At 50.9% G+C, this 12,681-nt stretch overlaps 1 protein-coding gene across 6 annotated transcripts in view; it reads left to right on the plus strand.

Annotated features, from left to right (window-relative positions):
• The window catches only part of KDM2A (lysine demethylase 2A), a 144,678-nt gene extending 136,390 nt beyond the window's left edge, over nucleotides 1–8,288 (plus strand). For all 6 annotated transcript variants that reach the window (XM_063783124.1, XM_001172828.6, XM_016946467.3 and 3 more), the window contains 5 exons: nucleotides 699–1,411; nucleotides 3,307–3,470; nucleotides 4,066–4,224; nucleotides 4,816–5,031; nucleotides 5,487–8,288. In XM_063783124.1, the coding sequence (XP_063639194.1) occupies nucleotides 699–1,411; nucleotides 3,307–3,470; nucleotides 4,066–4,224; nucleotides 4,816–5,031; nucleotides 5,487–5,668 (1,434 nt within the window). In that variant the 3' untranslated portion in view covers nucleotides 5,669–8,288. The remainder of the gene's footprint in view (nucleotides 1–698; nucleotides 1,412–3,306; nucleotides 3,471–4,065; nucleotides 4,225–4,815; nucleotides 5,032–5,486) is intronic.
• The last annotated feature ends 4,393 nt before the right edge of the window (nucleotides 8,289–12,681 follow it).

The raw sequence follows: 12,681 nt of genomic DNA on the forward strand, positions 1-12,681 counted from the left end.
GAGAACAGGGTTGTTGCTTAGAGACATAAAATGTCTCCTTGCAAAAAACCTGAACTACTGATATATGGTTCCTAGTGGAACATGTTTACTGGGCTTTGTCATAGCATAGTCATAGTGGGCTCCAGGAAAAGACAAGTATCTAGAGAGCACAAATGCCACAGATAAAGTTGGGGGCTCTTGTGGGATTCCTTACCATAATCCTGAGTGAATCTCTCTGTAGCAACCCAGTTTCTCACAGAGGTTCTTGTTATCTGCTTTATTATTCACGTGGGGGATGGAGTGGAAGATGCAGCCTGGTGGAGTCAAACTTAGACTGTGGTAGAGCTAGAAGCCAATGGTGTTTACCATTGTCAGACTCAGGATCTTAGTTCAAATGGTATATGTGGGCTTTTTCCACCATGAAACAGAAATACGTCTCTTGGGTGAAAGAGGTAAGTCAGAGACGCAATTAAAAATGGTCAGGCCAGGTGCAGTGGCTCACACCTATAATTCCAGCACTTTGGGAGGCCAAGGCAGGTGGATCACTTGAGCCCAGGAGTTGGAGACCAGCCTGGGCCAACTCTGAGGGAATGACCCCCTCTCCAACAGTGACCTTTCTTCTCTCTGGTCCCCTGAGAGCAAGGGAGGTCCACCCTGTCGGTTCAGAGGGTTTGGAAGAAAGGAAGCACTGATGTTGCTTTTCTGGGCCTGTTTTGCAGAAGCGGAAAATGGAAGAGAGTGATGAAGAAGCTGTGCAAGCCAAAGTCCTGCGGCCCCTGCGGAGCTGCGATGAGCCTCTCACGCCCCCGCCTCATTCACCCACTTCCATGCTGCAGCTCATCCATGACCCGGTTTCCCCCCGGGGTATGGTGACTCGGTCATCCCCTGGGGCTGGCCCCAGCGACCACCACAGTGCCAGCCGCGATGAGCGCTTCAAACGGCGGCAGTTGCTGCGGCTGCAGGCCACAGAGCGCACCATGGTACGGGAAAAGGAGAACAATCCCAGCGGCAAAAAGGAGCTGTCTGAAGTTGAGAAAGCCAAGATCCGGGGATCGTACCTCACTGTCACGCTACAGAGGCCCACCAAAGAGCTCCACGGGACATCCATTGTGCCCAAGCTGCAGGCCATCACGGCCTCCTCTGCCAACCTTCGCCATTCCCCCCGTGTGCTAGTGCAGCACTGCCCAGCCCGAACCCCCCAGCGTGGGGATGAGGAGGGGCTGGGGGGAGAGGAGGAGGAAGAGGAGGAGGAGGAGGAGGAAGATGACAGTGCAGAGGAGGGGGGTGCAGCCAGGCTGAATGGCCGGGGCAGTTGGGCTCAGGATGGAGACGAAAGCTGGATGCAGCGGGAGGTCTGGATGTCTGTCTTCCGCTACCTCAGCCGCAGAGAACTTTGTGAATGTATGCGAGTGTGCAAGACGTGGTATAAATGGTGAGCAGGGATTCAGGGGGTCAGGAATTAGGGGTATGGGAGTAGGTGGCAGGTTTTCCATATGAGAACAGCATGCACCTTGGCATCTGAAAGCCTGTGGGGTCTTATGAGGAGTGAATTGACCCTTTTTCCCAAACTTTGGGTCCTGTTTAAAGATGTAGCCTGTTGTACCCGCAGATGTCATTAGGGAACTGGCCATTTGCCTCCTGGCCCTGCTCTATACTTTCCCATGTCTCATTGTTATGGGGAGGGAGACTGATTTGCGGGATAGATTTGTAGTCTGTGATAAAACTTGAGAGTCTTGCGGGCTGAAAATTTCCTCCTCAAGTCAGCTGAACTCATCACATGTTGGTTGAGAGCCTATGATGTTCTAGTCACTCTTCTGGTGCTGATAACACAGATAACCTCACTTAAGCCCCTGACTCAATTACCTCTCCATTCAGTGAGAGAAGTGGGCATGCTTTTCAAGATGAATTTGAAGGTGCTTAACATTTTTCTTCAGTTTTAATGCTCATCCCCCCAAACCTGGATCAGAATTCCCTCTTCCAGCAAGCAGAGTCCAGTTTTGAAGCTTCCTTAATGAGAGCTACCATTTCTTCTTAAGTTGGACAGACACTTGGGGGAAAAAATTCCTAGTGATGATGAACAAGGAGCTTCCCATTGGGCATTGTTGGTTTTTCCTTAAACTCTGGTATATATTTACTCTAGGATATATCCTTTTTATCTGGGTCACACACATCCTATTACAGTAGTGTGGTGTCCTGACCAATGGCATTCACTCAGGAACTTTTTAGAAATGTCAACTGTCAGGACCCTCATAGGCCTCTTAAATCAGAACCTCTTGGGTGGTCCCAGCAGTCTGCTTTAACAAGCGCTCCTCCAGGGGACTCTGATGCATGCTCGAGTTTAGAGCAGCAAAATCTGCTGTATTGTCAGCAGCTTGCTTCTGCCATAGAAGCTTCATGTGCCACTGGTAAAATTGTTTCAGTCTCTAAATAGACCCTATTCTTTGCAAACATGAGTTTATTTCCCAAATCCGAATTAATGTATAGTGTATCTAAATTCTCCTTAATATTTCTCTGTCTAGGGCTAGTAGGACTGCTTGGCTCTACCTCTTGGTTTTCAGGGCAAGGCACATCAGATTCCCGTTATGTGCTGTCTCTCTTCCCCTGCCAACCAGGCTGGGGGGCAGGGGCTATAAAATATTAAATGGAAGCCAGCATGTTGTGGTTTGTGGCCTGTAGATTTGTAGACTGCAGTGGAAAGCCAGGCCTATCCCTTTCAGTTCTGGTCTGGCCTGGCTAGAAAATGTCAGGATAGCACTGAGGCAGAACTTGAGGGTGAGAGAGGACTCTGTAAGCCTGATAAAGAGCCTCTTTTGACCTGATACAGTAATGGGCTGAAGGCAGGGTGAATTGTGGATGTGCTGAGTAGCACCCTGCATTTCAGGCAGCTGCGAGTGATTGACAAGGGAGGGAACGGAGCAGGCCTTCTTAGCTTTAGACAGTAAGAAGTCTAGAAACTTCAAGAGGCTCCCTTATATACACTTCAGCAGGAACCATGCCATTTTAATACAGATGAAGGGGCTATAGACTGTTGCTTGCTATGGGTCCCTAACAACTGTTGTGTTCTCAAACACTCCAGAATAAATCAGGGTAAAGTGGTCAAGTTATATACTATCAACATGTAGGTTTGCAAAGCGTCTAGTTGTTGTAGAGTTCAAGGCAATTTTTTGCCTCTTCTGTGAGGCAAAAAATGATAAGGTGTGATCCCTGTACACTTGTAGAAGAACGAGCCTCTAGGTACTCTGCTTTTCCCAGAAGCCATAAGCAGCCTGTGATGGGAGCTCCACTGATCAAGTTAATGAAGGCGAGTTCTCTTCCCTTCTATCACAGGTGCTGCGACAAGAGACTTTGGACAAAAATTGACTTGAGTAGGTGTAAGGCCATTGTGCCCCAGGCCCTCAGTGGCATCATCAAGAGGCAGCCAGTCAGCCTTGACCTCAGTTGGACCAACATCTCTAAAAAGCAACTGACATGGCTCGTCAATAGGCTGCCAGGTAAGTGAGCAGCCCTGCCGCTGTCTTTCCAGGGGCCCAGAAGAAGCGGGCAAGAAAAGTTGCATTATTGGCAGTGCTTCTTAGCATCACTTGAGGGCAGTGTAGGGCAGCAGTCCCATGCCATTGTTGCTTAGCAAGAGGTTTACCCAGGGCCATCTTAAGTGTCAGTCTCCCAGGCAGCACTCTGGACTGGCAGGCCAATCACTGCAGTGGACAGCAAAGAGAATGGAATCAGTGTTGCTGCCAGCCCTGCAGTTCTCCTCAGCATAACCACTAAAGAGGAAATTTGAGTCAGATGTTACTTTGGTCAGCTCCTTATAAGCCCTTGTTCTCTTCAGCATTTTGAGCTCTTAGAAAGACAGGAAGTCACTCCTTCTTGTATTGCTCTGGTGGGAACTAAGCAATCAATTTACCACTAAAGCTAGAAGATGTAGTATAGGATACCATGGAAATCTTTGAGCTGGATGACTAAAAGATTAGGCATAGTCCTTCTCTCCTATTAGACTGGAAGTTTGTTCACTTTGCTCAGATCGTTACGGCTCTGAGTATGCTGGGAAACAGTGTATTATTACATGTCTCATTCCATCCATTGCAGGACTGAAAGACCTCCTCCTAGCAGGCTGCTCCTGGTCTGCAGTCTCTGCCCTCAGCACCTCCAGCTGCCCCCTTCTCAGGACCCTTGATCTTCGGTGGGCAGTAGGAATCAAGGACCCTCAAATTCGGGACTTGCTTACTCCACCGGCTGATAAACCAGGTATGCTCTGGACCTGACTTCTCTGTGCTTGTCTTGGGGTAGCTTTGTCTTCCAAACAGACCTCGTCTTCAGAAGCTAAGGTAGTCTCAGATATGACGCTGTGGAAGAATAGAAGAGCACAAAATGAAAACAGAATGATGGACTGTGTACAAGAATAGGGTAACTATAAGCAGATAACTACCTACAAACAATGGAGTAAGTCCATTTTGTGAGTTGGTGGAGTTTGGGGCCCAGAGAGTGTAAGCCTGAAAAAGTCTGAGAAGGCTTTATGGTGGAGGTGGAGTCAAAAGCTATTTGCATGATGGTCTAGAAAAGTGTGGTGGTATTGGAAGGGGAGGAGCATTCTGCACATAGCCTTTTGCTGTGTGCATGAGGCATAATCTAGCAGCTTGAGAAGAAAGAAAACTTGTCTGGTTTCCTAGAAACTGCCTACACACAGTGCTCACACCCTGAAGGCATGGCTGGGTGTGGGCAGTTCTACTTAACCCCTTCAAGGGGGCCTGGCCAGCAAGTAGCTGTTGCTGCCTGGAGCCTTGAAGCCGGATTAGAGAATTGAGAGTTTTGATCTAGGCTCTTCTCTTGCCTGTACAGGTCAGGACAATCGCAGCAAGCTCCGGAACATGACCGACTTCCGGCTGGCAGGCCTTGACATCACAGATGCCACGCTTCGCCTCATCATTCGCCACATGCCCCTCCTGTCTCGACTCGACCTCAGTCACTGCAGCCACCTTACAGATCAGTCCTCCAATCTACTCACTGCTGTCGGGTCTTCCACTCGCTACTCTCTCACAGAGCTCAATATGGCAGGTATGCCGCTACAGTTGTTCATAATCAGCGGTGCCTCCTGCCTCCAGCCCTCCCTGGAACTTGATCAGTAAACCAGAATGACCTTGGGTCTGTTGATTGACCCACATTAGCTCATTTCTTCACATCTGGACAAGGACATGGATTTCTATCCCTTTTTTAACTGATGGGGGACTGAGGCCTTGAGTAGTTAAGTCGGTTGCCTGTCTGCGCAGCCAACATCCAGCTGGAGTTTGGTCAGCCTTGCAGCCCTTGTGCTTGTTGTCATATGGTGATGGGAGTGAGGCAGCAGGGTCCCTTTGGAGGTGCTGATGGCACTTCTGGTCTCTGAGCCAGGTAGTTGTGGGACAAAGAGGGCTTTTGTTTAGCATTTTGAAGGAAAGACGGCTACAGGAATTGAATGGCAGAGGAAAGCTGTGTGTATGTGAGCACTGTCATTATGTCCACTTTCCCGACAGGTTGCAATAAATTGACAGACCAGACCCTGATCTACCTACGGCGCATTGCCAACGTCACCTTGATCGACCTTCGAGGATGCAAGCAGATCACTCGAAAAGCCTGCGAGCACTTCATCTCAGACTTGTCCATCAACAGCCTCTACTGCCTGTCTGACGAGAAGCTGATACAGAAGATCAGCTAAGACACACCCAGCCCAGACTCAACAGGAAACCGATCTTCCCCTGACTCCCCACCGAGGAGAGCCTCTCCTCGACCCTGCACGGGCTCTGAGGCCAGCGTCACACTCCCTCTCTGCTCTCCTGTCCCTTGAGCCCTTCCTCTACAGGTGGGGCAGAGAGGGTGGTGGACACCAGGCTTACCTGCCTGCTCCTCTCCCTCCTAAGGAAAAGGGAGTAGCAGATTGATCTGAGGGGAAAGCACAGGCTGTGCTGTCGAGGCGCCTGCTCGCTTACTCGCCTGCCAGGAGGCCGGGCTCTCAGTTTGGGGTGTTTGTGCAACCTTCATCTGCACTGGGCCCTGTGCCCCTCCTCCCCATCCATGGTCCCCAGCAGTGCCTGGTTCTGAGCAAACTCCCAGGGAAGAAAACGGCCCTGTCTCCATGGCCAGGTTCTTGTGGTGTCCAGTGCGCGTCTCTCCTCCATCACACTCTCCCGGCTTGTGCAGGAGGGGCCAGCAGCCCCAGGAGTCCCAGACCCGTGCCGATCACACTGGTGCTGTTGAGATGTCCCAAACCTCACGTCCTTAACTGTGCTCTCCCTCCTTTCCTCTCCCTTGAGCTTGGTTCTGCCCAGCACTCGTGCTCGTTCACATAATTAGGTTTCCCACCCCAGCTTACCCGACTTACTTGCTAGTCTCTATGAGGTCCTTATTGCACTTATTGGGGTTGAAGCTCTTCAGAGGAGCTGGAACTGTCTACCCCAGGGACACACCCATTTCATTGCTACCCAAGTGGATTCTGAGACAGGCACCATCTCCTTGTTCCCCCTCTCTCTTTTGCCTCCCACTGACTGCCCTTTTCCATGTGTCTTCATTCTGCCTGAAGAAGGCTTTCCCAGGATGCACGTCCTCAGAGGGAGCAGCCTATCTCCCCCAAGCTGGAGGCGGCAGAGGACTGGGCCAAGCCCCAACCTGCCTCCCAGCCAGGCTCCTCCAGGCCTCTGGTTTAGCGGAGCCCCCTGAGCCCAGGCCTGTGTCTAGCCCCAGTGGCTCACTGAACTTTCAGGGCAGTCAGGGGGTCCTGCTTAGAAGCCAGTCACCAGCCCTCTGCCTGCAGCCATGGAAGGGGGTGTGCATGTGCCTCTGTGTGTGTGGCTGAGTGTATTCTGCGCGTGTGTGTGGAGGGAGGGAGGGAGGGGAGCATGGTGTCTCCCGCTCCACCGCCCTTTGTTGAGCCCCATCAGCTGCCCCCTTTTACTTTGCATTGAACGGCCTGTCCAAAGATCCTCTCTCTAGGGCAGCAGAGAGCTTTTTGCACTTTAAAAAAAAAAGAAAGAAAGAAAGGTCGGAATTTCTTTTGGGTCAATATTTTTAAGTGTGTGAGGAGATGCTCAGTAGCAGCAGCCTATGGCAAGAGCTTATAAATGATTGATGCAAATTTGCACTCTGCTCCCCCTCTGTAAGGATACTGATAGCACAACCTCTTCTTCCCCCCACCCCGCCCCGCCTTTTGGTCCTCCATCCCTGTCCCTTTCTGGCCCTCTTCCTGTAGCCCAGTCTCAGGCTTTCCTCTTCCTGAAGCCCTACAGAGTTAGGGAATGGAGCCCAGGCACCAGGGGTCTAAAGTGTGAGCCACTGAGAAGAGAGACGCCAACTGCACCCTTGCCACTTCCAAAGCAATAGAGGCAGAGTGGTCCCCTCTTTGCCACCTAGGCCAGTTTTGACCCTGGCATTAACTGGCCTTAGAAGAAACTGGGTCCTGGTAGGGGGTGGCATTTTGTTTGTTTCTTCCAATCTGCTGAATCTTTTGGCTGCACCTTACAAACAGCAGTCTGCTCCCATGACCCTCTGCCCACTTCCATTGGTCTCCAGGCCCCAATAATCTGGGGTTGAAACTTTGAGGAAATGCCAGTGACTTATTCCAGAGTGCCTCAGTTAGGGGAACTTCTCTGTAAAGAACCCTGGGTATTGAGCAAAAACCTTATTATTGTTAATGACCTATAATTGGAAGCTTCCTGCCTTTTTCTTTGGTTGCTCCTGTGGAAAATACTGAAAAGATTACTTTGTTTTATTTTGTTGTCTTTTTATAAAAGGGGAGGTGGAGAGACCCCTTCAGAGCAGGGATTGTGCCGGGAGAGTGCCTCTGACTTTGGGACATTTCATCCACAGAAATTTCCAAGCCAATGGTTTCTTTTGGGTTTTGGTTTTTATGTTTGTTTTTTGGGGTTTGGAAAAACATGCATTTTTACCGTGCACGTAAATTGGTCAGCAGAAAAGGGAGCCCAGAAAAGGCAGCAGATGGACCATGCCCTTGCTGGGTTTTCCTTTTCTTTGGGACTGTGAGGGGAAATGGTTTTTAGAGGTGAGGGTTGGTCCATGTGGAGGAAAGAAGTGTCTCTGTTGGGGGACAGAGGAACCTGGGGAGTCCATCGCATGTCCTACAATCTGCTCTTAGACACGGCCTTGCCAGGAGAGCCTGCCCTCAGACTGCAGGACCAGAACCCCTGCCTCCATCTTTCCAAGCACCGGGGCGAAAAACCACAAAGGAAAGGAAGAAAATTTATATATATATAATATAAAATCACTTGGTGATTAAAAAAATAACTGCTCCATAAATAAAACTCCTAAAGTCACTTATGTTTAAAGGGTTTGGTTGTGTTTTTTGTTTTTCGGAGAAATATTGTAAATATATATTTTTTTGTTGCTGATTTAGAGTCAATCTCCAATGTTGTGCTAAAAAGTTTAAATTAAATGTAAGCATTAAGGGGATAAGTCTTATGCTATCTCAGTTGACACATTGAGGTTATTTTGGGCCAGAGAAGGAGGAAGCTAGTTGGACTTTGTTTTGTTTTCCAAAAGTTCTCCACTATTGGTTTTAGAGAGAGCAAGGACATCTTTCCTCTGACACGTGGGAATGGGTGATATTTGTGTAATAAAATTTTTAAAAGACAAAAAAAGAAATAGCCTCCAATGGGAAATATTTTAATTTAGGTTTTGTTTTTGTTTGGGGGTTTTTGTTTTTTTAAAAAAATAAAAAGGCTTTAAAAACAAAAACTAAACCTTTTCTGCTTCGGTGTGTGCGTGTGAGCAAGTCAGAAGGCTAAGGCCACGGAGCCCTTGCTTCACCTCTCAGCAGCAGCAGCAGAACTAGGGGGCATGTTTACTGCTTGGTTTTCCTTAGCTTATTTTTTAAACACCAAAAAGCAGCAGTTGCTTCTAGAAACACAACGTTTACTTCATCAAGGTGAACTTTTTTTTTATTTTTATTTTTTGAGATGGAGTCTCGCTCTGTCGCCCAGGCTGGAGTGCAAGGGCACAATCTCGGCTCACTGCAGCCTCCGCTTCCTGGGTTCAAGCGATTCTTCTGCCTCAGCCTCCGGAGTAGCTAGGATTACAGGCACTCACCATCATGTCCAGCTAGTGTGTGTGTGTGTGTGTGTGTGTGTGTGTGTGTGTGTGTGTATTTTTGTAGAGACGGGGTTTCACCATGTTGGCCAGGCTGGTCTTGAACTCCTGACCTCAGGTAATCTGCCCGCCTCCACCTCCCAGAGTGCTGGGATTATAAGCATGAGCCACCACGCGCAGCCCCAAGGTGAACTTTGTAATGGATGTGAACATTTTAAGTGTGAGATTACCTGACATTCTCTCACCCAAAAAGAGCAGCCCTGCAGAGGCACCCAGTGGTACACTCCTTAGAATGGGCTGCGGCATCTCTAATCTTTCATCCCCACAACTGCCAAGCCATCAGCCAGGGCCAATTCCATCTGCTAAAGCTGCAGAAAGTCGCTGAGCAGGGTCTGGCCCAGGCAGGCTGTGACCAGCGTGTCTCCCACCTCATCCTACTGCTGCTCATCGCCCAGCACGTTGAGTCCAAGTTTCCAGTCTTTAAATATGTGCGCCAGATGCTGCCAGAGAACTGCCTCCTTACCTGACTGCTGAGTCTCAGGAGGGCTGCAGTCCCATCTGGGAGGGCCTGAGCAGGCTTCCATCACTACCTCCAAAGGAATCTGGGGATCTCCGCCCATCCTATTCCCCAAACTGATAGTAAAGGACCATCTCCGATTCTGGAGCACAGTCTAGAAGTGGACAAGGGCATTGCACAATGGGCTGATTTAATGTTGGTTCCCCCAAGGACGGATATGGATGTGGCCATGTTTGGATGTTTCCAGGGAAGGAAAAGTGTCAGTTTTGCCCCTAAATATCTCAGAAACCCATCTGCCCTTACTAATCTCATCCCTGCCACCCTAGTGGAAGCCACCACTGTTTAGAACCTCAACCACAGGAAAAGCCCCAAGGGTCCCGGTCCAACCCCCTGTCCTCCATGTTGGTAGCCAGACATTTATCTGAAAAGATTGATTTGGCTGGGTACAGTGGCTCACGCCTGTAATCCCAGCACTTTGGGAGGCCAAGGCAGGCAGATCACCAGAGGTCAGGAGTTCAAGACCAGCCTGGCCAACATGGTGAAACCCTGTCTCTACTAAAAATACAAAAATTAGCCGGGTGTGGTGGCGCATGCCTGTAATCCCAGCTACTTGGGAAGCTGAGGCAGCAAAATCGCTTGAACCCGGGAGGTGGAGGTTGCAGTGAGCTGAGATCGCACCATTGCACTCCAGCCTGGGTGACAAGAGCGAGACTCCATCTCAAAAAAAAAAAAGACTGATTTGACTACTTCCCTCCCCTGCTTAAAACCCTTCATTGTGTTCATCTCAGGATAAAGTCTGAATGTGGCATGTAATGTGGCCCATGAGGCTGCCAGGCCCTCCGGCTTCATTGCCCACCATTTGTCCCTCCTCTTCCTCTCCACTCACAGCCAACTTTTCAATTAACACCATCTCTGGGTCTTTGTATGTCCTGTTCACTCCACCTGGTACACCTAACTCGGTTTATCTATTACTTTCTCTGGGAAACCATCTCCTCCTTTACTCCAGACTGGATCAGGCCAGGCACAGTGACTGACGCCTATAATCCTAGCACTTTGGGAGGCCAAGGTGGGAGGGGCACTTGAGGCCAGGAGTTCAAGACCAGCCTGGTCAACATGTCAAAACCCTGTCTCTACAAAAACACACAGCCAGGCACGGTGGCTCGCACCTGTAATCCCAGCACTTTGGGAGGCCAAGGCAGGTGGATCGTCTGAGGTCAGGAGTTCCAGACCAGCCTGACCAACATGGTGAAAGCCCATCTCTACTAATAATACAAAAATAAGCCGGGCGTGGTGGCGTGCACCTGTAATCCCAGCTACTCGGGAGGCTGAGGCAGGAGAATTGCTTCAATCCGGGAGGCAGAGGTTGCAGTGAGCCAAGATCGCACCACTGCACTCCAGCCTGGGTGACAGAACGACACTCTGTCTCAAAAAAAAAAAAAAAAAATTAGCCAGACAAGGTGGCATGTGCCTGTAATCCCACCTACTCAGGAGGTTGAGGCAGGAGACTCACCTCAGCCTGTAGTGAGCCATGATCGTGCCACTGCACTCCAGCCTGGGCGACACAGTTGAGACTCTGTCTCAAAAAAAGACCAGTCTGTTCACCATCTTTCCAGGCCACAATTCTCAGAGCCCAGGTCTAGAAGGAAATCTCAGCGTTGACACCCATGTAGGTGCAGGAAACTGACGGCAGGCCCCAGAGGTCAGGGACACCTGACTTTCCCCCGTCAATGCTGTCATCCAGCCTCTGCCTCCCACTCCACATCCACCCCAATCCAATGGACAGGGAGTTCTACCTCCCCAGAGCGTGCAATAGGATAGCAGGCAGAGGGACAGGGAGAGAAACATACCTTGAAAGACCCAGAAGAGGAAAGGCAAAGAGGTAGAGAGGGATGGATAGAAAAGAGACCATGGAGGAAGACGGGGGGAGACATAAATGAGGCCCAGGATACTCTAGTGTGACAGTGGCCACTCGGCGGGTCGTCTCCCCAGCCCAACGCTTCACACACCTTTTTTTTTTTTTTGAGATGGTGTCTCACTCTGTCGCCCAGGCTGGGGTACAGTGGCGCGATCTCGGCTCACTGCAACCTCCGCCTCCCGGGTTCAAGCTATTCTCCTGCCTCAGCCTCCCGAGTAACTGGGACTACGCGACCACCACCACGCCAGGCTAATTTTTGTATTTTTAGGAGAGACGGGGTTTCGCCATGTTGGCCAGGCTAGTCTTGAACTCCTGACCTCAGGTGATCCGCCCGCCTCGGCCTCCCAAAGTGCTGGAATTACAGGCTTGAGCCACCGCGACCGGCCCGCTTCACACATCTTATCTGAGTTAATCCTCAAAACAATCCAGTGAGGCCACGCGTGGGACGCCCTTTGTACAGATGAAAAAGGCTCTGCCCTAAGAAGTTAAGTAACTTGCCTAGGGCACCCAGCCGGGTTCCTAGAAGGTGGCACTGGCATCCTACCCCAAGTCTTTCCTACCCCACCCCTCGACACATGGCAAGTACCAGCGGTCACAATGTGGGCCCAGTGGGAGCGACGAGACCGTGAGTCGGACACTCACAAGCCGGTTAGGAGCGTCAAGGGGCAAAGCGGCTCTGGGAACAAGCTGCTCGGCGGCGCCGAGGCGCATGCGCGCTGGGCAGGGCTCCTGGCGGGCCGGGCGGGGCTCCGGGATGAGGATGAGGATGAGGATGAGGGCGAGGGCGGGGGCGGGGGTTCGGGGACGGGGCCGGGCCTGGCAGCTCGCTGGGGCCCCGTCTCGGCAAAAACTCTGAGGCGGAAGAGGACCTTGGATCCGGGGACAGTGCGGGGACTGTGTGAACTTTCCAGAGAGTTCCAGGAGGAGGCGATGCTCCTGGGAGGCGGGTCGAGAGGAGCTAGGGGTCTCGAAACCCCTGCCATGGTTGGTGGGCTGGCGCCTGCGGGCTAACAACCCCCACCCAAGGTCCCTGCCCTCTGCAGAAAGGAGCGAAGGGCCCGGGCGTCCTGGTGATGTTGGAGCCTCCCGGATAACCAGGGCCCTTTTTCCCTCAGGGCTTTTGCATCTACTGTTCCGCATACCTGAAAAGCTCTTTTCTCTGCCCCTAAAACAACTGCTTCCTTCCCATCCTCTGGCTCTG

This window comes from Pan troglodytes, chromosome 9 (assembly GCF_028858775.2).
Source record: "Pan troglodytes isolate AG18354 chromosome 9, NHGRI_mPanTro3-v2.0_pri, whole genome shotgun sequence".
In the NCBI taxonomy this organism is placed as follows: Eukaryota; Metazoa; Chordata; class Mammalia; order Primates; family Hominidae; genus Pan; species Pan troglodytes.